We start from the raw sequence: 19,388 nt of genomic DNA, 5'->3' as shown, positions 1-19,388 counted from the left end.
TCTTTAAAAATCGTGTGTAAAAGTCTAACCATAACTAAAATATTTCTACATCTCTTGAAAAGTATTTTTTAGACGAGGACATATATGTGTGTGTCTGTCTAGACACACACACCCAGACATACACATACGCATATCACTTTATGGTGAGAAGTCTCCCAGCCACCCCCTTCCCCGACCCAAAAGACATCCACGATTATCAGTTTGTCATTTGTCCTTTAAACTTTAAAACATTCCAGGGGCGCCTGGGTGGCTCAGTGGGTTAAAGCCTCTGCATTTGGCTCAGGTCATGATCCCAGGGTCCTGTGATAGAGCCCCGCTTGGGACTCTGCTCAGCAGGGAGCCTGCTTCCTCCTCTCTCTCTGCCTGCTTCTCTGCCTACTTGTGATCTCTGCCTGTCAAATAAATAAATAAAATCTTTTTAAAAAATTTTTAAAACATTTCAAAACTCATTTGAAAAATAAGTCCCATTCTGAAGGGGAGCCAAAGACCATCTTTGCGGGGGGGGGGGGGCGGTGCTGGACCTCAGAAAGCTTGTGCACGCCGCTGTGCAGGTGACCTAGGCTCAGGTGTGCCCCAGGCAGCGGTGGTGGGTGGAGCTTGGAGGCAGCCAGCGGTGGTGGGTGGAGCCTGGAGAGGCGGACCTGGAGGTCCCAGCTCAGCTTCCCTGCCGTGTCTCCGCAGGGTCCTACTACCTGACCACCACGTACGGGGCCCTGGAGCACATCAAGAACTACGACAAGATCACGGTGACCCGGCAGCTGAGCTTGGAGGTGCAAGACTCCATCCACCGCTGGGAGCGCCGGCGCACGCTCAACAAGGCCCGAGCCTCGCGCTCCTCCGTGCAGGTGAGGCATGGGACACGAGGGACATGTGGGCTGGCAGGGGGGCAGGGGCCCGCTGGCAGTGAGGCAGACACCAGTCCCATGGCCCTCCAGCTTGGCGAGCCTGACACCGTCTCGATGCGGGAGCAGAGTTTTAGAAGAGTATCACAGCACCATCGGTGTTTGAGTTGAGCAGACCAGACCTGAAGGGGGGATGGAGAGGGAACGAGAATTTTATCCACACTCCTTAGTGCCCGCTATGCCCAGAGATGTGGACCTAGTCTTGCCAGTTCCCCAGTAGGGAGCCCATGAGCGGACCTACAGCCTTTCCTCTCTCATCCCCGGACAAATGCAGCAGCTGCCAGGGTCCCCTGCCCTTAGTCTGTCCCTCCAATCCAGCCACCGTTCTCCCCAGCTCTCCCTAGACACACTCAGTATTCAAGCCATTCATGGCTAGGACTCCTGCCTCCTACACTGTCATCTTCCCCCACACCCCCTACCCGGTATTGAGTCACCCAATCCCCCGTTCCCTGAATGAGCTGAGCTCAAGTCCCTGGTGCTCAGCCTCTGCCAACACTTGTCAGTTTCCCTTCCTCCACTGGCTTGGAAACACCTCCCCACCTGTCCTCCCCTCCTGCGGCCCAGGTTAGATGCTCTCCTCTGTGCTTCCCCCCGCAGATAGCACGTATCGCACTGTATCTTGACTGTCTAAGTTTGAAGCTGTTCCTCTGGAAGGGAGTGCCCATGGCTCACGTGTCACACCCAGGGCCTGGGACAGAACGGGATTGGCTGTGTGCAGAATGGACAGAGTTAAGACATCAAGGCAGGCAGCAAGCCATAGCTGTAAATAGCTCTGCAGTCTCACTCCTTGGTACCCAGAACACACTGGACCTGAACCCCACCCATGGCTTTCAGGATGGCCTCTTTATAACAGGCAGAACCCAGGTCTGGGAGGCAAACAGCTGAAGTTCTGCACCCACCTCTGGACTAACTTGCTGTGTGACCCTGAGCCATCTCTGCCTCTCTCTGGAACTCAGTTTTACCATCAGCATAGGTGGACTGGGGACCAGATGAGCTCTGCCTCCCCAATACATGTTCTAGGCTACCAAGATGAGGTCTCCCCTCCTCTAATCAGTGGTGTCTTAATTAGTTACTGGATTAGTTACTTGATTAGTAACTGGGTATCTGGGGAGAAAAAAAGCAGCTCTGATCCCCTGTCATTTTGCATGGTGGAAATACTCCCACCCCGGCCAATTTCAAGCTACCAGCGTGGCATCACTGAACTTGAGATGAGGAAGAAATAGACTCAATTGGCTTTCTCAATCTGGTTAGGAGCGGGCTCCAGCCCACCACCACTCCCCTATCCCCTTCTGGGACGCACATCTCTCCACTGTGACAACACGAGTACTCTTGATCCAAGCCTGACCATGGGGACTCCTTACTACTTGCTTTTACTTTGTACGTTCCCAGTGCTAAGCCAGGCAGAACATCAGTGCGTCACTGGGGTGGTCAAACTTATGAGCGAGGCCTGGGATGGGAGATGAGGAACCCCCTTGGTGCGATCTCTGGGGTCTGGGGAGGACACCACTCTGTAGCTATAATTATAATCACTGAAGTGGTGATTGTGGCCATCATCATCCTCAGCATGGCCCCAGACAGCTGTGCTGTTACCCAGCCTTCCACAAGGGGGCAGCCCCGCGCACACGGCCTCCTGCCTGCCTTCAAGGTGCTACAAGGACTCCAAAGGCACTGCGTTACTCTGTCCGCTTCCTCGCAGCCAAGGTGTAAGGACTGGCATTGCCCCAGTTTACAGTTGAGGAAGTGGAGGCCCAGGGAGGTCAGGGTCACACAGGGGGAGCAGATTAAAGCCAGGCAAGAACTCGATGGCCCCACCTTCCGCCATATGGCCCTCCCTCTGGGGCTGGTGGACAAGGTGGAGATGCTGTTCAGGTTTGCGTGTGTGTTCCCAGACCCAACCCCGCAGGCATCGCCTCACCCCTGCCCGCCTAGCTCCTGCAGTTCCCCTCTCCATCTACCCTAAACCCTCCTTCAGGCCCAGCGCCCCTGCCCCTTTCTCTAAGCTTCTCGCCCCTCCTCCGTGGAGCCCCCACTGCCATCCCCAAGCTTCTCCAGCCCCGAGGGCCGAACTGGTTCCGCCAGCCTTAGCACCGTGGGCTGCTGGGCCTGGGGTCTGCACATTTGATTTTACTTACGCAGCCTCGGTGCCTCAGCCCTGGGCCTGGGGCCGGGGTGCGGGGGTGGGGAGTGGGGGAACGTGGGGAGGAATTGTTGAGCAAGTGGGTGACAGATGAATAATGACGGCGAGGCCGCCGGTTGGCCACGAGGGGGCGCTCTCGCTCCTCATTGCTGAGACGCACCCGTGCAGACTCACCCGGCCAGGTCCGCACATCTAGAGGTGAGGCTCAGAGAGAAGGATGGGGGGTCACACCGCCGGGTCAGCCACAGGGCCCCCGACTGCCACCCCCACGACCGCTCCTGCAGTGCTCCTCTGTGCGTAGAGAAGAGCCGGGGCCCAGAGAGGGCAATGGACTTGTCCAAGATCACTCTGCTCCAGCGCCCCGTGCCAGCTCCCCAGGGTCGGGGTGCGGGTGAGACGGGACGCCCCTGGGCCCTGCGGGTGACGCCAGCCCCCTCCGTCCTGCCCCGCAGGACTTCATCTCCGTGTCGTACCTGGAGCCCGATCGACAGTCGCGGACACTGGCATCGCGGGCCGACACACTGGCCGAGGCGCTGTGCGCGCAGTGCGCCGAGAAGTTCGAGGTGCTGCAGCCGCAGGACCACCGGCTCTTCGTGCTGGTGGACGGGCGCTGCTTCCAGCTGGCGGACGAGGCGCTGCCGCACCGCATCAAGGGCTACCTGCTGCGGAGCGAGCCCAAGCGCGACTTCCACTTCGTGTACCGGCCCCTCGACGGCGGCGGCGGCGGCGGCGGCCCGCCCTGCCTCGTGGTGCGGGAGCCCAACTTCCTGTGAGGCTTGGAGTCCCCCGGCCCCTGGGGGGGGGGGGGGGCAGCGTGTAAAGACTGGCTGGCGGGGAAGTGGGCGGACGGGGCTCAGGCTTGTCCCCCACCCCACCCCGCCAGCGCTCGCCTGCGGGGGGGCCCCCCTCCATCTGAACACACTCCCCAGGGGGATGGGATGGATGGGATGCCCAGGTGTCACGCTTGCTTGCAGCATACTGAGTGTGCCTAGACCAACACGGCTGAAGAATCGAGAAGAGTATATGAAGCATGAAGGCCTAGTGTGTTTCATGAAGAAGAGACAGACCAGGGACAGGCCAAGTTCTTCCTTAGACAGAAAGGGAAATGAGGCTGAGAGAGGGGAGGGACTCTCCTGCCAGCCGCAGCAAACAGAGCCGGCGCCTGACCCTGTCCCTTCTGTTGCTCCCCCGTGCCCCCCACTCCTCCGTGTTTCCCTGGGAGGGCACACTTTCCCCAGGACTGTCCTTCAGAGGGGCAGCCTGGCTGCAGCTGCCCACCGTGCCCCTGGGATGGAGCTGGGCTGTTTCGGACCCTCCCAGCATCTCAGGAGCATCTCTCAGGGTGTGTGTTGAGACAAGCCTCCCGTCCGGACACTGGAGACTGCCCTCAGCTGCCGGTGCCCACAGTTGCCCACCCTCCCTCCTTCCGAAGTTTCTGAGCCCCTCCTGCTCGAGGACCACCCAGCGAGGCCAGCTCGGCACCTGCAGGGACAAGCCCAACTTCAGCCACCGGGGAACACGGATGGGGCCCTCCCTCGGTGGACACATCCCCCGGGGCTGCGGTGGTGGGGCAAGGGACGCTGTGTGGGGAGAATTTAATAAAAGCCCTTTAAAAAATATCCTCTCGGGGCGCCTGGGTGGCTCAGTGGTTTAAGCCGCTGCCTTCAGCTCAGGTCATGATCTCAGGGTCCTGGGATCGAGTCCCACATCGGGCTCTCTGCTCAGCAGGAAGCCTGCTTCCCTCTCACTCTCTCTGCCTACTTGTGATCTCTCTCTGTCAAATAAATAAATAAATAAAATCTTTAAAAAATTAAAAAAAAAATATCCTCTCTTTTCCTCAAGAGGTTAGATCTCTGCTCATCTGGCCAGAAGCCCCCATGAAGGCCTAACTCCCTTCCAAGGTGGGGCTCAGAAGACCTCCTCCCCTCTTCTGCTGAGGGCCCTGTCTTTTGACAGAATCTGCAGTGTACTTTCAGCTCCTCTACTCACAGCCCTGGCCCCTGTCTGCCCCTCGGCCTGTCTGCACCGCCCTTGGTTCCCATCATCCCCACCTCTGTGTCCTTTCACGAATGCTCTCATACCTTCCTGCTTCTGCTGCTTATCCCAGGAATACCATTCCCTGTAGTCATTGCCCAGTTGGACTCCTATTCATCCTTCAGAGCCCATCTCCTCCAGGAAGCCTTCTCTGACTTCCTAGGCTGGCCAGACAGTCCTTGGACACATTCCCACAGCCCCCTGAGCTCATCTCACAAGAGACCTCTCATCAAATTGCAGTTGTTGGTTGATGCTTCTGCCTTGTCCTCCAGGTTCGGACTGTTCGTGTCTGTGTTCTCAGCATTGATTCAACACGTGTTTGTCGAGTGCCTGTTAAATGTCACTCAAAAGGGCACTCTTACAGGCCCTGGGAAATAGCAGAGAACAAAACCGGTTCAGATGGAGCCCCGGTGAATGGCGAGGAGCAGGGCACCCAGGGCGGGGCGGCTGGACTTGCGTGAATGAAACCCCTGGGCATCGACCAGCTCCCTCAGCCAGTCAACAAACAGTTGTTGGACTCTGGCTCTGGGCCAGCCCTGTGTGAGTGGGAGAGCTGGCTTCAGGGTGCAGCCAGCTGGAAGGACTTCTGAGGCTGGGGCTTGGGGTAGGTGGGCAAATACCCAGAAACTGAGGGTAGCCAGCTGTGACCCCAGGTTGCCCTTCCCTCCCCCATCCCCACTTCCCAGCGATGCCACACTGTCCCCTTCCTGGGCTTCCAGGGCTCCCCACAGCCCTGCGCTGAGCTTCCTCTGCAGTCTGGTACCCCCAGCTATAAGGGAAGTGCCTACTGCCTCCCACGAGGCCAGAGATGGATGGGGGAAGTCAGAGGGGAGCTTTGTCCCAGTGGAGCCCCAGATTAGGGCAGGTTTGGGATCTAGATGATGGATTGGGCCCTGGGCCAGCCCTGGGGTCCCATGTCCAGCTCCCAGAAGCAGGCAGAAACAGCCAGGGGGCTGAACTGAGGGGCCACTGAGATCAGCCGGTGTGTGTGTGCGCGTGCGAGCGTGAGAGTGTGTGGGTGTGTCCGGCCTACCATCCTCAGGCCAACGCAGGGATGCAGCCAGCGGAGGCCAGAAGGCAGGAGGGGTGGGGCTACCTGCTTCCACCACCCCACCTTGTCTGGATGTTTCTGCCCCTGGGGAGGTGGGACAGGATGAGTACGGGCCTGACCCAGGGCCACAAAACAAGGAAATGAGGTATCACACTCCCTGAGCCTGGGGAGGGCGGGGAGAGGAGGGTGTTGCTAGGTTGCTACTGCTGAGGGAGTCCCCTGCTTTATTTTATTTCGTTGGCAGAACAGTCCGGTGAAGGAAGTGTTTACAGATGAAGACATCGGGGCTCAGAGAATGGGGGGTGTACTCGCCTGCTGGGGCTGCCATCAAGAAATACCGCAGACAAGGGGAGGGGGCTTAAAGAGCAAATTTATTTCCTCACAGTTCTGTAGTCTGAGATGGGGGTGTCAGCAGGATTGGTTGCTCGTGGGCTCACGGCTGCCTCTCGCTGGGTCCTGGTATGGCCTTTTTTCCCCTCTGCCCGAGCATCCCCAGTGTCTCTGCTTAGAAGGACCCCGTCCTACTAGATCAGGGCCCCACCCTCCTGACCTCATTTAGCCTTAATCCCCTCTTTAAAGGCCCCATGTCTCCAGGCACGGTCACATTCTGAGATATTAGGGGTTAGAACTTCAACCTAGGAATTTTAGGGGACACGATTCAGCTCATAACAGAGTGGGGGGACTTACCAAGGTTATGCACCAGGTAGAGGCCAAAGTGGGTTTTGAACTCAGGGCTGACTGACCCCACAATCTAAGGCTCTTTTTTTCCCATCCCCTGCAGCATCCCCACTGACCTGTTTGTAGAAAACCAAGGTCTTGCCTACTTGGCCTCAGCTCTGGTTGAACTTGGCGGCGGCAGCCAGCCACAGTGAGCATCACAGCGCTGGGCTGGCAGACAGGGCCAAGATGTGGCTGAACCGGCCTGGCTTCTCTGTGGGCCCTGAGCAGTGGGTCAGGAGTCCAGAGCTGGGCATTTGTGCATATATGTGTGTGTCCAAGAGTGAAGAGGACAAAGGCTGGGACATGTGACAGGGACTCATCTGTGTCTCCTCCCTGAGGTCTGTGCTCTCTCCCCTTGGCAGTCTGGCGTCCTCTGCCCTCTGCTTTCACTAGCCTTCGGCCTGAGGCTGGAGCCGGGGCCAGCGGCTCATGAGAGAAGCCACCAGCTTTCCGTAGAGAGACTGGGTCTAGCCCTGGCCTTTCTGCTCCCCCATCCCCGTGGCCTGCCAGTGACAGCTGGGTGCGAGGTCCTGCCCATCAAGAAAAATCTCACACCAGCCCTGAAGACACCTGGCCTCTATGGCCTCATGACACCTTAGTGCGGTGGACCCACTTTGCCCTGGCTATGAGCACATTTCTCCTGGGGGCCCAGGGGACAGACCTGGAGTGGGGAGGAGAGGCAGAGAGAGGAGGGGGGAGCTGTCTAGGGACAGCAAAAACACCCCTGCCCATCCCCACCCGCAGACAAAGCAGGCATCCAGCTGGGCAGACCAAGGGTGTGTGGGGAAGGCTGCACACACTGGCCGATGAGGTCACCAGGTCTGCTCTCTGCAGGCTGGATTCCCGGACCGAGCCGCCCCAGGGTGGGGGAAGTGGAGAGCAGCTGTGGCTGGAGGCAGGCCCTTCCTTCACAGGAAGGCTACATGGAGCAGGGCTGGGGAGAAAAAAAGCCAACTCACAGCAGTGGTTTCTCCTTTCCCCCAGCTGTGACGCAACTTGCAGGGGGGGACATTCTTTTCCGAGGAAGGCTCTCCAGGAATTATCTCTTTCAGCCCATGCAGCCTGAAGTCAGAGGGGAACTTGGACATCTGTTTGGCTTCCAAGTCAGGAAACCTGCTCCGCAATGGGGTGGGAAGAACCTCACTAGCAGGGGGGAGACCTGGGCTCCAGACCAGGGGGAAGCCCTAGCAAGTCACAGAACATCTCCGCCTCCTGTCCCCACTCTGAAAATGCATGTTTCTACTCTGATTTCCCAGGCTGTTTGCAGGAACCACACAAGCTCTTGGGTGGGGACAGGGAAGGGGAGCCTCAAATCTTTTTGAAAAGGTAAATAAATTCAGGGCTCGCACGTATGGGCAGGGAGGTCGTTCACTGCCAAGGTTGCACAGCCAAGGTGGTAAGTGGACTGAAATCCAGTCTGGGTTCTGCTCTTCCAGGCTGCTCCCTGGCGTGGGATCGTGTCCACCCAGAAGAAGGGACACCTTTTCCAAATCTATATGAAGGCATTCTTCGCTCTAGAGGGAGAGCAGGTGAAGTCCCATCTGGGTTTTGCTGAGTCCTGCGCCTATTTTCAGCTCAGCGCGACCGGCCGACTTCAGCAGAAGCACAGGGGGTTAGGGGGCTTGAGGGAGTGGACGGTAACTATGCGGATGGAGCAAGAAGGGCACCCTGGAGCCTGAGAATGCCTGGAGTTCCTGAGCTGGGTTCTTGAAGGATAAGGAGTCGGCCAAGAGTGGAAGGGAACAGACACCTGCAAGACGGCCCAGAGCCAGTCCTTGGGCCCTTGTGTGTCTCGTGTCTGGTGAAGAGTCATGGACAACCTTTGATTCTAGCCGTCTGTGCAGAAATATCCGAAGAGCCGTAGAAGGAAGAGTTTCTCCCTCCTGGAAAGAGGGCAGATTTGTTTCTTTCTGACCAGTATAATGAAATACTATGTCTCACCTTAAAAATTGTGTCTCCTAGGGCGCCTGGGTGGCTCAGTGGGTTAAAGCCTCTGCCTTCGGCTCAGGTCATGATCTCAGGGTCCTGGGATCGAGCCCCGCATCGGGTTCTCTGCTCGGCAGGGAGCCTGCTTCCTCCTCTCTCTCTGCCTGCCTGTCTGCCTACTTGTGATCTCTGTCTGTCCAATAAATAAATAAAGTTAAAAAAAAAAAAAACCTTTAAAAAAAAAATTGTGTCTCCTATCAGGGCAAGAGCTGGGCAGGTTTGCTAGCAGCCTCTTTAAGAAGATCTAGATTTTCTTAGGCTTGAGTTTTCTTGGCCGAGCCTCAGACCCCAGCATCTGCCTGGGCCCGCTGCCACCTTCCCCTCCGGGCCCCCGAGGGACCAAGAGATCCCCAAGCAAATGTGAAGCTTATGCATCCCAAGGGTGTTGTGTCTGTCCCCGGGATCTCAGATCTCCTGCAAGCGCCCAGGATACTGTGGCAGGTACCTTGTTGGCATGCTAGTGGGGTACAGATCTTAGACCCTGGCAGTTCTTGACAAGGAAGCTAAAGAAAGTGAAAAGTCTCAGAAAAACCAAAGTGAAGTGTTCTGTATGCAGGGTGACCGGTCACTTCAAGGTGGCTTGAAGAGTTAGGCTGAACGAGAAGTGAGAGATGAGGCAGGGCCAGGAATGATCCTGGCTGGCAGCTCACAGAGTCTGGACAGTCTCCACTCACATGGGATGGAACTGAATGTGGGCCAGGCTGGAGGCAGGGGGTCTGCTGAGGCCTGCGCAGTGATCTGGGGAGAGGAGGTGACATCTGAATTGGGAGGGTTGAGGGATGGACAGGGGATTCATCATTTGCATAGAACACCCCGTGCTCATCACCTCATGTGCCCTCCTTCATGCCGGTCACCCGGTCACCCCGTCCCCCCACCCCTCCCCTCCAGCAGCCCTCAGTTTGTTCCCTCTTAGTCAAGTGTCTTATGGTTTCCCCCCTCTGATTTTGTCTCGTTTTTCCCTCCCTTCCCCTATGTTCACCTGTTTTGTTTCTTAAGTTCCACATCTGAGTGAAATCACGGTATTTGTCTTTCTCTGCCACTTCTCTTAGCATTAATACCGTCTAGTTCCATGTCATTGCAAATGACAAGATTTCATTTACTCTGATGGCTGCGTCCTATTTCAGTGCACAGATATACCACATTGGGGGGATCTGGGGGGCTCAGTCGGTGAAGCCTCTGCCTTCAGCTCAGGTCATGATCCCAGGGTCCTGGGATTGAGCCCCACATCAGGCTCCCCACTTAGTGGGGAGCCTGCATCTCCCTCTCCCGCTCCCCCTGCTTGTCTTCCCCCTCTGTCTGTCAAATAAAATCTTTTTTTAAAAAAGATATACCACATGTTCTTTATCCATTCATCTGCCGATGGACATCTGGGTTCTTCCCATAGTTTGGCTATTGTGGACATGGCTGCTGGTGCAGGTGCCCGTCCGGATCACTGTTCGTATCCTTGGGATAAATACCCGGTAGTGTGATTGCTGGGTCGTAGGGAAGCTCTATTTTTAACTGTGTGAGGAACCTCCAAACTCTTTTCCAGAGTGGCTGCACCAGCTTGCCTTCCCACCAGCAGTTTAAGTTTCCCCTTCCTCCGCATCCTTGCCAACACCTGTTGTTTCCTGAGTTAATTTTAGCCATTCTGCCCAGTGTGAGGTGGTCACTCATTGTGGTTTTGATTTGTATTTCCCTGCTGCCGAGTGATGCTGAGCATTTTTTCATGTGAGAGGCATTACCGTTTTTGTTAAGTGGGCAAGAGTGAACCAGTGTCCAGGGATGCACACGGGATAGAGCCACAAAGAATACGGGGAGAGGGGGTATGGGGGCAGGGGGCAGGGCTGTGACAGGGCTGGAGCAGGAGGGGTTTCTGAGTGGCTGGTGTGGTTAGTTTTAAGTGGTCGACGTGCAAGGAGCCACAGTGCCAATAACCGGTCGAGTATTACTCTGTGGATGTTGTGAAGGTGTTCTTTGGATGGGATTACCATGGAATGGGTGCTAGAGCAGATCCTCCTCCATGTGGGTGGGCCCCATCCAATCAGTTGAAGGCCTGTGTAGCGCAAAGTCTGACCTCCTTGAACAAGAATTCTACCAGCAGACAGCTTTTGTACTTGAACCGTGACTCTCCCCACCCAGGTCTCCAGTCTGCAGACTTCTGGAGTTAACTAAGTATTTATTAACTAAGAATCAATTTTTTTTTTAAGAATCAATTCTTTAAATCTCTCCAAATATATATGTGTGTACATATATATATATATATGTATATGTACACACATGCTACGGGTTAGGTTTCTGGAGGACTTTGAACTAATACAGTACAGCTGGTAAACTTCTAGTTCTTGACTTTAGTGATAGTTACAAGGATGTTCCCCTAAATTCATTAAGCAATATGTTTGGTTTTCTATGTTTTTATAATGAAAAGGTAAAAAAGAAAAAAGTATCATTTGCATATAGGTATGTTAATGTAGAGAAAGGGGGTTCTTGATGAATATCAGATCGATATTGGAAGATTTATGGGGAAGAGAAGGGATGGCCACATTATGCCCTGAATATTTTTGTGTTGGGACTTTGTGCCAGGACACGTCTGTACAATTTGGATAGAATTACAGGGAAAAAAAAAAAAAACGCTGGTCAGTTGTGACACACATTGGAAAGATCAACCTGATTAGAAGTCAGAACAGAAAAGGACTTAACAGGAGGGACAGCGAGCCCATTTCCACTGGGGGCCTGTTGGAACCGCAGGAGGAGAAGAAAAGCCACGGCACTGTGACTTAAGAAATCATTGTTTATTTGAGAAACAAAACACAGCCACTCTTAACTTTTAGAACCACAAATATTCAAGCTTCTGTATTTATTAAATAGATAATTATCCTTTCATTCTACAGAGAGGACCCAAAGCAGGATCACAAGGGTGGTTAACAATTTGTGAGAATAGAGGAATAGAGCTTTCTACCATCTGTATCTTGAGGCCTCCTAAAAGCTTTCTTTCACAATTCTCCTTTTCTTTGATGATCAGCCAGCCCTCGGGTTGGCCCATCATTGAATATGAGTGGTAAGACACAGCAGGCTTCTTGTACTTGTCACCTAAAACCCTAGAGCGCCCCCAAGTCTTTAGGACAGTAAGAGTTTTTTTCCCTGAAGTCATGAGATTAGCCACAAGGCCCACCTCCCAGAAGAAGGATAATCCATGATGGAAATTGACCTACTGGAAACCGAAGTATCACCTGGAATTTGTCACAGACAATAAGCCAGTGTCCCAACTTCTAATCCTTAACTCCAAACTTTAAAGGCACCGATTGTTGCTAAAGAAGACATGTTTCATGACATAAAGACGGGTCATGAGGGTGAACACTCAGATGGGGTCACCTGCTTTCTCTGTGTCTATCTCCGTAAACAGCACCAGGCTCTATGGCTTATTTTTAAAAACAGTATCACTGACGTAGAAGGACATAAAAACCACATAATTCCACTTAAGGTGTACAGTTTGGTGGCCTTTTGTATATTCAGAGTTGTGTGAACACTGCCACAATCCGTTTCAGAACACGTTCCATCACCCCAAAAGACCTGAGTACCAATCAGCAATCACTATGTCCCTGTTGCCCGCTCTCCCCACTGCCTGCTACCCTCTGTCTCCACAGACCGGCTTATTCTGCACATTAGCCGTAAACGGAATCGTACAACGCATGGTCTTCGGTGACTGGTGACTTGACTCAGTGTCCTAACGGGCATCGGTGCCTCGTTCCTTTTTATTTCTCTAGGCTATTCCACTGCATGGATGTAGTTTGTGTTACTGACCCGTCTTCCACAAGCCCCTTGGGAGTCCCTCCCTGCGTGGGGCAGGGAAACAGCCAGGCAGCTCTGTGCCCCGGCAGCTGAGACACCCCCTCCCCGTCTGACAGACAGACAGATGGGAGAGAGGACTTTGCACGGGCATGGGAGGGTGGGAGGGGAGAGGAAGAAGCTGAAGAAGGTTCAAGGGCGAAGTGGCCCTTGAGATACACCCTGAGAATCTATCCCATGAAGGAAAAGCACTCTGGGGCGAGGACCAGTAGGTCACAAAGGCACAGGAGGCTGAAGAGTCCGGGAGCACAGAGGGGCAGGGACAGCAGGGTGGGGGAGGGGAGGGCAGCTGTGACCAGGAGCATCACGGCCAAGTCAGGGGCCTGAAATGAATGCTCAGGTTCAGTGATAAATCTTTATTTCTTTTTTTAAAGCCTTGCCCACTGCTGATAAATAAAGAGACAAAAACAATAAAATCAAAGTATTTCCTAAACATACTATTCCATCTGGGGCTTCCATCCCTCTTCGATAAAGTCACTCTGAAGACTCAAGAGGTTCCAGCTTCCAATTCCTTAGAACCCTTCACCAGCAGCAGAACCCCCCACCTCCCCAGGTCAACTTCCTGCTCTGGAAACAAAGGAGCCCAAAAACCTCCTCAGAAAGCAAATATACCTTTCTCCACACTGAGCTTTACCCAGGCCAATGTGTAGTTTTATTGGAGTGGCACAGGACCTGCGGAGCTGGGGAAGGAGGTAAGGCCCGCAGGGTGGGTGGCCCGACCGCATTCCCTAGGCAAGCCCGGAGCCCCTGGGGCGGCCTCCCGCCGGCTCCCCCTCTTCCGACTGAGCACATGTTGTGAGGGACAGTGTTCACTCATGGAAAAGCATCAGGAAGGCAGTGTTTCAGTAGTATTGAAGGCACACCTTGTCCATGGCCAACCGTATTCTGTAAGAGGCAGGAAGAAGAAAGAGGCTGGTGACCCATGTCATGTCTGGAGAAATGACCCCAAACAACCCAACCCAGAACAGGTCGTCCTTGACGACAGATCCGCCCCACAGGGATCGTGGAGGGAGCATCTAGCCTGAGTTCCTCGACCGTGAGAGGGAGCCACTGGCAGAGAAGGCTAGAAGTGCCGCTCCTGCCGGCTTGCAAAGGGACACCGAGCCCGCAGGCCACGTGTGCATTCACCTGTCAATCGGGTAAGGTTCCTCGCAAAGGTTGACCAGCACGTACAGGTATCTCAGAGCGTACTCGTACTAGGGGCAAACAAACCAAAAAGGACAGTCAGACACCATCGTCTCACCGTACCATCACCTCTTGACTTGGGAATATCCCAGACTTTTGCAGTTACAGGCATAAAGCACCTTGACCTGTGGTCCCTGACCTTTTTTCGGGGTTCATGGATCCTCCAGGACCACTTTTCAGTAATCTGGGATGACTTATGGGCTCCCTCCTGTGAAAAAGGCCCTTGGGCCTGGGGGCTAGCAAGCCTCCAAGAGCATGTCGGTACCAGCTCAGGCCTCCCAACGGAGGGCCCACCGTGGCCCCGCTCCCCTGTCTTACTAGGAACCCCCTGCCCCCTTGCCCACCTGGCTTTGGCTCTGGGAACCTCATTCTGGGAGGAACACATGGAGGAGAGCAGGATGGGAAATGGACGACAAGCCAGATGGCCCCAGGGAAAGACTGAGATAACTGCAAATGTTTATCTTGCAAAACCTTGGGGGGGAATGTGAGAACTCTCAGGGGGAAGGAGGAGGAGATCTGCTTTGTGTGATTCCAGAGGGCAAAAGAGTTGGCACCAGAAGACAAAGCATTGATTAAATAAGGGGGACATTCTTCATTATCAAGTAAGAAAAGCACTTTCCTTACAAAGTTAAATACAAGACAAACTGGAGAGCTTCCAAACAATGGAGCGCCACCTCAAAGTGCCCAGGGCCCCATCCCTGAAGTATTCAGGCATGACCAGGTGCACACACCATGGCCTGACAGGGTTTTCTACAGTGACGGGAATGTTCTATCAAATTCTCTAATTCAGTACCCGTCAGCCACATGTGGCTACTGAACACCCCAAATGTGGCGGCAGCGGCTAAGAAACCGAGCTTCCCGTTGCATTTCATCTGAATTAATTTAACTGATCTAAATGTGACTTCAAGCAGCCCTTCGAGGCCAGTAACTACAGCCGGGAAGAGCGTGGTTCTAAAGCAGAAGTTGACAAACTTCTGGGAAGGTCAGGACGGGAAACATTTTTGGCTTTGCGGGCTGTGTGAACTACTGGAGTCTGCGAGTGTGAGAGCACCCAGAGAAACTACGCCACAATTAGAGCACGGCTGTGTTCCAGTACAACTGTTTCTAAAAATAGGCTGTGGGAGGATCGGGCTGGGGGCCGGTTTGCTGACCCCTTCCCTAGAAGGCTCCCAGCATCACATGGCGCTGACCACCAACCCGACGTTCTACCAGGGCCTGACTTCAACACTTCATCTTGGGGAGGGGTCAAAACAGACCGGGGTGAGGGAGGGGGTGTGGCAGGGAGACTGCAAAGGTGGGAGAGAAGGAACACCCCATCAGTCAAACACAGGGAGGGAGTTGGGCCACAACTGGTAAACTCCTACCCACTGGACAACTGAGTGTGTATGGGGCCAGCATTTGTGGTCCGTGAGCCCCTGGGGTGGGGTCAGGCTGACCCTCCCCCTCTTGTCCCCACCAAAGGCCTCTGAATGAGTGCACTGTGTCCTGAGCCTGGATGGACCCTTCTAGAAGACCATGCACCTTTTGGGATTCCCAGTGGCCAATATTAATTTAGCTTTGGGGGTTTAAGACACAGGGAAGGGCTCTGCGGGCCCAGGGAAGGTGGTGTGGGGTGGCCCCGGGCCCCAGCGTACCGTGGACAAGTGCCAGTTGAAGCAGCGTGTGCGGAAGTGGGACACGGCGGCCTGGTAGCACTCGTGTGCCCTGAGCTCGGCTCTCCGCGACAGCAGCCCCTCGGCCTCAGCATCTGAGCTGGTGAGCAAGGAGACGATCTTCTGCACTGACTTCTGGATGACGTGCCTCGCCTGCGGAGACACACATTTTCAAAATGTGCCTTATGTCACGCAGTCTCTCTCGGTACCCTGGATCTGTTAGGTATCTCTTCATGCGGCTTCTCACCTAGCATGTTAAAATAGATGCCAACAGGGGCACCCGGGGGACTCAGGTGTGTAGGTGTCTGCCTTCAGCTCAGGTCATGGTCCCAGGGTCTCGGGATTGATCCCGCATCAGGCTCCCTGCTCAGCAGAGAGTCTGATTCTCCCTCCCTCTCCTCCTGCTCATGCTCATTCACTTTTTCTCTCAAATAAATAAAAATCTTTAAAATATAAAATAGATGCCAACAGAGGTGTTCTGCAGGAGGCAAGAGATGTACATGGGAAACTTCTGGTAATTGCCAGAAACCCTGAGAAACAGCCTGCCTTTTCAAGGTCTTCTGACATGACAGAAACCTATAAATCTCCCTGAACAGCAGGACTGGCCCACTCTGAGAAAAGGGGTGGGTGTAGAAATTGTGCCCCAGAGTATACTGCTGTCTCCTGAATGGTGTTGCATGTTCATGGGCACCTTTGCCCATCTAGTCCAGAAACCACCAGAAAGAGGGGTACAGGGAGGGGCACTGTTTCCTTCCCAAAGGATGAATAAAAAAAAAAACCTCACTGCAAAATGGGTTTGTTATTATTTCTTAATCAGTTAATATTTTCAAAATCTCAGTGTTCATTTCTGATGCAGCAAGTATCATCAGAACACCACTTAAACAATAGCACTCTGGAATCAAAATTTTTGTAGGACCATAAAGAGGTCCCAGCCCAACAAGTATGAGGACCTCTGTATTACACTAAGACCAGCAAAAAATATACCAGACTGCCAGGATTACTAGAGACAGGAATTTAAACTGGATCAGAGAGAGATGTTATCTTTCCTAGAAAACACAGGCTGTGCTCTCGAATGCCCGAGCACCATGCTTGTGAGGCTGGCGAGTCACCACAGAGCCGGCTCCGCTGAAGGAGACCACCTCCGCCTGGCGGCCCAGCGACAGCCCCTTCCCCGGGGAATTCTAGACGTGCAGCTAGAACCAGAAACGCGATTCTGCCACTTCCAAACAATTGGATGAGCTACTGGAAACAAACTCAGGAATCGTAAGATTGCTCAAACATTTTAAGGAAGAATTTGGGAATATAACTACGATTTCCTAAGGCAGCAGAAACTTTGTACATCGCATTTTTTTTTTTAACCACGATAAGCTAACAACTCACCAAGTGGCAGTATTAAAATGTTTTCTAAGCAACCACGTACAAAAGAGGGCAAGGCCCACCTGCCACGACTTACTGGCAGGATATAGGAGAGAGAAAGCCCTGACCTCTGCTGCCTGCTAACAAAGAGGTCAAGGTCAGTTGACTAATGGAGAATGAAGACAGCCGTTGCTCTGCTCATTTGCTTCTCTGTTACATGGAGCACAGAGGCTAGTCTGCTTCCCCACATACTCCCATGTGGCAGGAGGGGTGGCCCCAGAGTGCTGTCACCTAGCTCCAAGTGGTACTGGGTAACCATCAGGAGGCAGAGACCAAGTTCATGCTGGCAGCCCAGTGAGGCTGGTGGCAGTAGCAGGAAATGGTTCCTTGAACCACTACTTACATCCAAATGCCTGTGGATCTGCTCCACGAGATTCCTGGACTCCTGCAGGTCATTGGTGCTCATCAGCTTCCTTTTCAGGATGGTGAGGGGTACCTCAGGGCTCGGGGTGAGGTCAAGCTGTTTGACCGGAGGCAGGGAGATAGGAGAGCTGGCTTTGTGTTTCATTCCCTGAAACTGCATCACTTTCATGGTGGAGATGGACTGAGGAGAAAGGGAGAGAGCCAGTCTAAGCGGCACATGTCCCAAACGTGTCCTGGGTCCTGCCTCTCCGTAGAAGGCTCATAGTTCACGCCACATGGTTTCAGGACCGCTGAAGGGCCACGCGTACGGCCTGGAAATGCACACTTGGCCCTCAGCAGCGGGGCAAGAAAACACATCCGAGCCCCTGAAATCCACCAATGATGAACTTCAAAAATACTTTGCTTCCTTCCAAAAATACTTGGCTTCCTTTGCAGGAGAATTGTTAATTCCGTCAGGTATGAAAGGCAATCACTGCTCCGTCACACAGAGCTTGGACTAGGGTCGTTTCAGCCAATGGCAACACTGGGTCGTGCAGCCCTACCCATGCTCACCCACCAGGCCCCAGCACCCAGGAGCAGGAGGGCACAAAGAATAGGTTAGAGCTGAGGTCTGGGTCCACTGAGTGGGGCAGAGCTAAGCCACAGAAGGCCAGGCTGGCTGACGGTCAGGGCCAAACAGGCACATCAGCCAGGATCTGCTGCCTGCACAGGTCACTCCAGACTGGACCCCAATCGGAGAAAGAAATGCTGCAAGCAATTCTGTTCTTAAACCAGGCAACAACTGGGGCTCCTGGGTGGCTCAGTCGGTTAAGCGTCTGCCTTCAGCTCAAATCATGATCCCAGGGTCCCAGGATCAAGTCTCGCATCGGGCTCTCTGCTCAGCGGGGAGTCTGCTTCTCCCTCAGACCCTACCCCATCTTGTGCTCCCTCTCTCCCTCTCTCAAATAAATAAATGAAACCGAAAAAAAAAAAAAGAATAAAAAAAGAACCAAAAATAATCTAAAAAGCACTAAAACAAAAATGAAATTCACATAAATATATATGAACACATAAGGTTTGGAAAAGATCCATCACAGTTCTTCAACCAAGACCAAGAACGGCCAGTGCAGAAGAAATCACAAGGCACACAGGAAGCCCGGGGCAAAGAGCTGCGGCCAGATGCCCCCCACCCCTGTCCCACGCAGCCAGGGCTGTGCCACCTCTGATCCTGCCTCCTCGGAGTCACCTTTCCCTTGCCTTCTCTCTGCTCCTACTCCACCGCTACCACTAAGAAGCCCGGCCTGGCCCAGGGCATCCTGAGGGCACATCTCATGGCCTGTGCCCACCCTGCGGAGTCCCAGGCTCCGGTCCACACTCTGCCCATGAGCTGCTGGAGGCAGCTGGGTTGAATGGCTCACACGGCCTTCCAGAAGGAGTGTTTGCATCCAAGGAACAGATCTCAGCCGGTGAGAGCTCAGATGGTAGCAGGCCGCCTGGGGAATGGTGTTTGGTCACATGGACAAGTGCACAAACACCTCCTCTGCCCATCGCAAGGGTTGCGCCACCCCCTACCCCGGGTGACACATAAGGCCCAAGCCTTCAGCAGCCACCTGCTGTGACCTCTGTCCAGAGAGCCCTGATAAACTTACCCATTTAACCACTAGGTCTCTTCTGAACATAGCTGGGGTGGGTGGGCTGGAAGTCCCTAAATCCTAGCCCAAAGTTAGAGGTAATGAGCTGCAGCGTGAAGCAACACCACCCGAACTCGCAGAGGCTTTCAATTCAGCGGCCTCTTACCATGCGCCAGGCCTGCTGAGGGTTTCTGATGCACGACCTTCTTTAACTGTACGCTAAAGCTCTGACCCAGGAGGAAATGGAGATTTGGAGAAGCAGCTTGCCCCAAATCTCACAACTTTGCAAGGGGGAACCTGGCAAGGTCTGACCCCAGAGCCCAGGCATGATGCCCAGGACTCAGAGCCACACGTTCCCGGGGAGTTGGCCCAAGGCTCCACCGCCATCAGCAGAAACAGGGGGCGGCCCTCCTCACCTTGTTCCCGTACTGCATGACATGGCTGGTGTTGGTGTGGGACTTCACCAGCTGGTACTGCTTGTGGAGGGTCTCTCTGGTCAAATCCTCC

At 54.0% G+C, this 19,388-nt stretch overlaps 2 protein-coding genes across 2 annotated transcripts in view; one reads left to right on the top strand and one right to left on the bottom strand.

The window, feature by feature from the left end:
• The window catches only part of RIN3 (Ras and Rab interactor 3), a 117,693-nt gene extending 113,042 nt beyond the window's left edge, over nucleotides 1-4,651 (top strand). Inside the window, exons 9-10 of the mRNA XM_046008758.1 lie at nucleotides 682-845; nucleotides 3,492-4,651. Coding sequence (XP_045864714.1) covers nucleotides 682-845; nucleotides 3,492-3,812 — 485 coding nt within the window. The 3' untranslated portion in view covers nucleotides 3,813-4,651. The remainder of the gene's footprint in view (nucleotides 1-681; nucleotides 846-3,491) is intronic.
• Nucleotides 4,652-13,284: 8,633 nt separating this feature from the next.
• LGMN (legumain) overlaps nucleotides 13,285-19,388 on the bottom strand; it is a 32,841-nt gene continuing 26,737 nt past the window's right edge. The window contains exons 10-14 of the mRNA XM_046008944.1: nucleotides 19,298-19,387; nucleotides 17,252-17,452; nucleotides 15,475-15,645; nucleotides 13,784-13,851; nucleotides 13,285-13,540 (exon numbers count right to left, since the gene is read on the bottom strand). Of these exons, the coding sequence (XP_045864900.1) occupies nucleotides 13,498-13,540; nucleotides 13,784-13,851; nucleotides 15,475-15,645; nucleotides 17,252-17,452; nucleotides 19,298-19,387 (573 nt within the window). The 3' untranslated portion in view covers nucleotides 13,285-13,497. The remainder of the gene's footprint in view (nucleotides 13,541-13,783; nucleotides 13,852-15,474; nucleotides 15,646-17,251; nucleotides 17,453-19,297; nucleotide 19,388) is intronic.

The sequence above is a fragment of the Meles meles genome, chromosome 6, assembly GCF_922984935.1.
Source record: "Meles meles chromosome 6, mMelMel3.1 paternal haplotype, whole genome shotgun sequence".
Classification (NCBI taxonomy): Eukaryota; Metazoa; Chordata; class Mammalia; order Carnivora; family Mustelidae; genus Meles; species Meles meles.
This window is presented reverse-complemented; position numbering and strand designations above follow the sequence as displayed.